Source organism: Eurypyga helias, unplaced genomic scaffold, assembly GCF_000690775.1.
Source record: "Eurypyga helias isolate BGI_N326 unplaced genomic scaffold, ASM69077v1 scaffold13749, whole genome shotgun sequence".
NCBI classification, from domain to species: Eukaryota; Metazoa; Chordata; class Aves; order Eurypygiformes; family Eurypygidae; genus Eurypyga; species Eurypyga helias.
Window position 1 is genome coordinate 1,455 of NW_010274004.1, and position 581 is coordinate 2,035.

General features: G+C 44.9%; 1 protein-coding gene across 1 annotated transcript in view; it reads left to right on the forward strand.

Annotated features, from left to right (window-relative positions):
- Positions 1 to 441: 441 nt before the first annotated feature.
- The window catches only part of LOC104515632 (protein-methionine sulfoxide oxidase MICAL3-like), a gene marked incomplete at its 5' end in the record, with an annotated part of 41,719 nt that continues 41,579 nt past the window's right edge, over positions 442 to 581 (forward strand). Inside the window, 1 exon segment of the mRNA XM_010159682.1 lies at positions 442 to 581. This exon segment is cut by the window's right edge and continues 120 nt beyond it. Within this exon segment, the coding sequence (XP_010157984.1) occupies positions 442 to 581 (140 nt within the window).

The following is a 581-nucleotide window of genomic DNA, read 5'->3' on the forward strand; positions in this document are numbered from 1 at the left end:
CTTCACCCCAGCAAGTGCCAAAAGCATTTGAGCTGTGCACAACGCCAGCAGTAGCTGCCATTATCAAAGGATGACCTTCTGCATTCTGACACTGCTAGGAACTCCTGCACCGCTTTATCCAAAGCAATGTGATAGGAGGGAAAGTCGTTTCTTTCTGCTGCATTCAAGAATGGTCACCAACTGTAACAATTAATGCTGTACAAGTATTTGGACTTGGCTTCACAGGCACATTTCTGCTGCTTCACCTTCTTTAAAAGAAGCGAGGCAACTGCAGCCCGCACATGGTCCTGTCACTAAAATGCCTATGAAATATTGAAAGCAGAAAATCAGTATTTTGGTTTCCATTGTAAGTTTGGTATGTTTTGAAACAAGCTTGTCGGTGAGCTAAGACTGATCTAGGAAACATTAAGTAGTTATCTTCTTTTTTCTAAACTCTTACAGTAGTTCAGAGTCGGAGATGGAGGAGGAAGATGAGGAGGAAGATGATGAACTACTGCTACCTCAGCAACCCCCTTCAGACTTGGGTGGTGTGCCGTGGAAAGAGGCTGTGCGTATCCATGCCCTCCTGAAGGGAAAGAGGG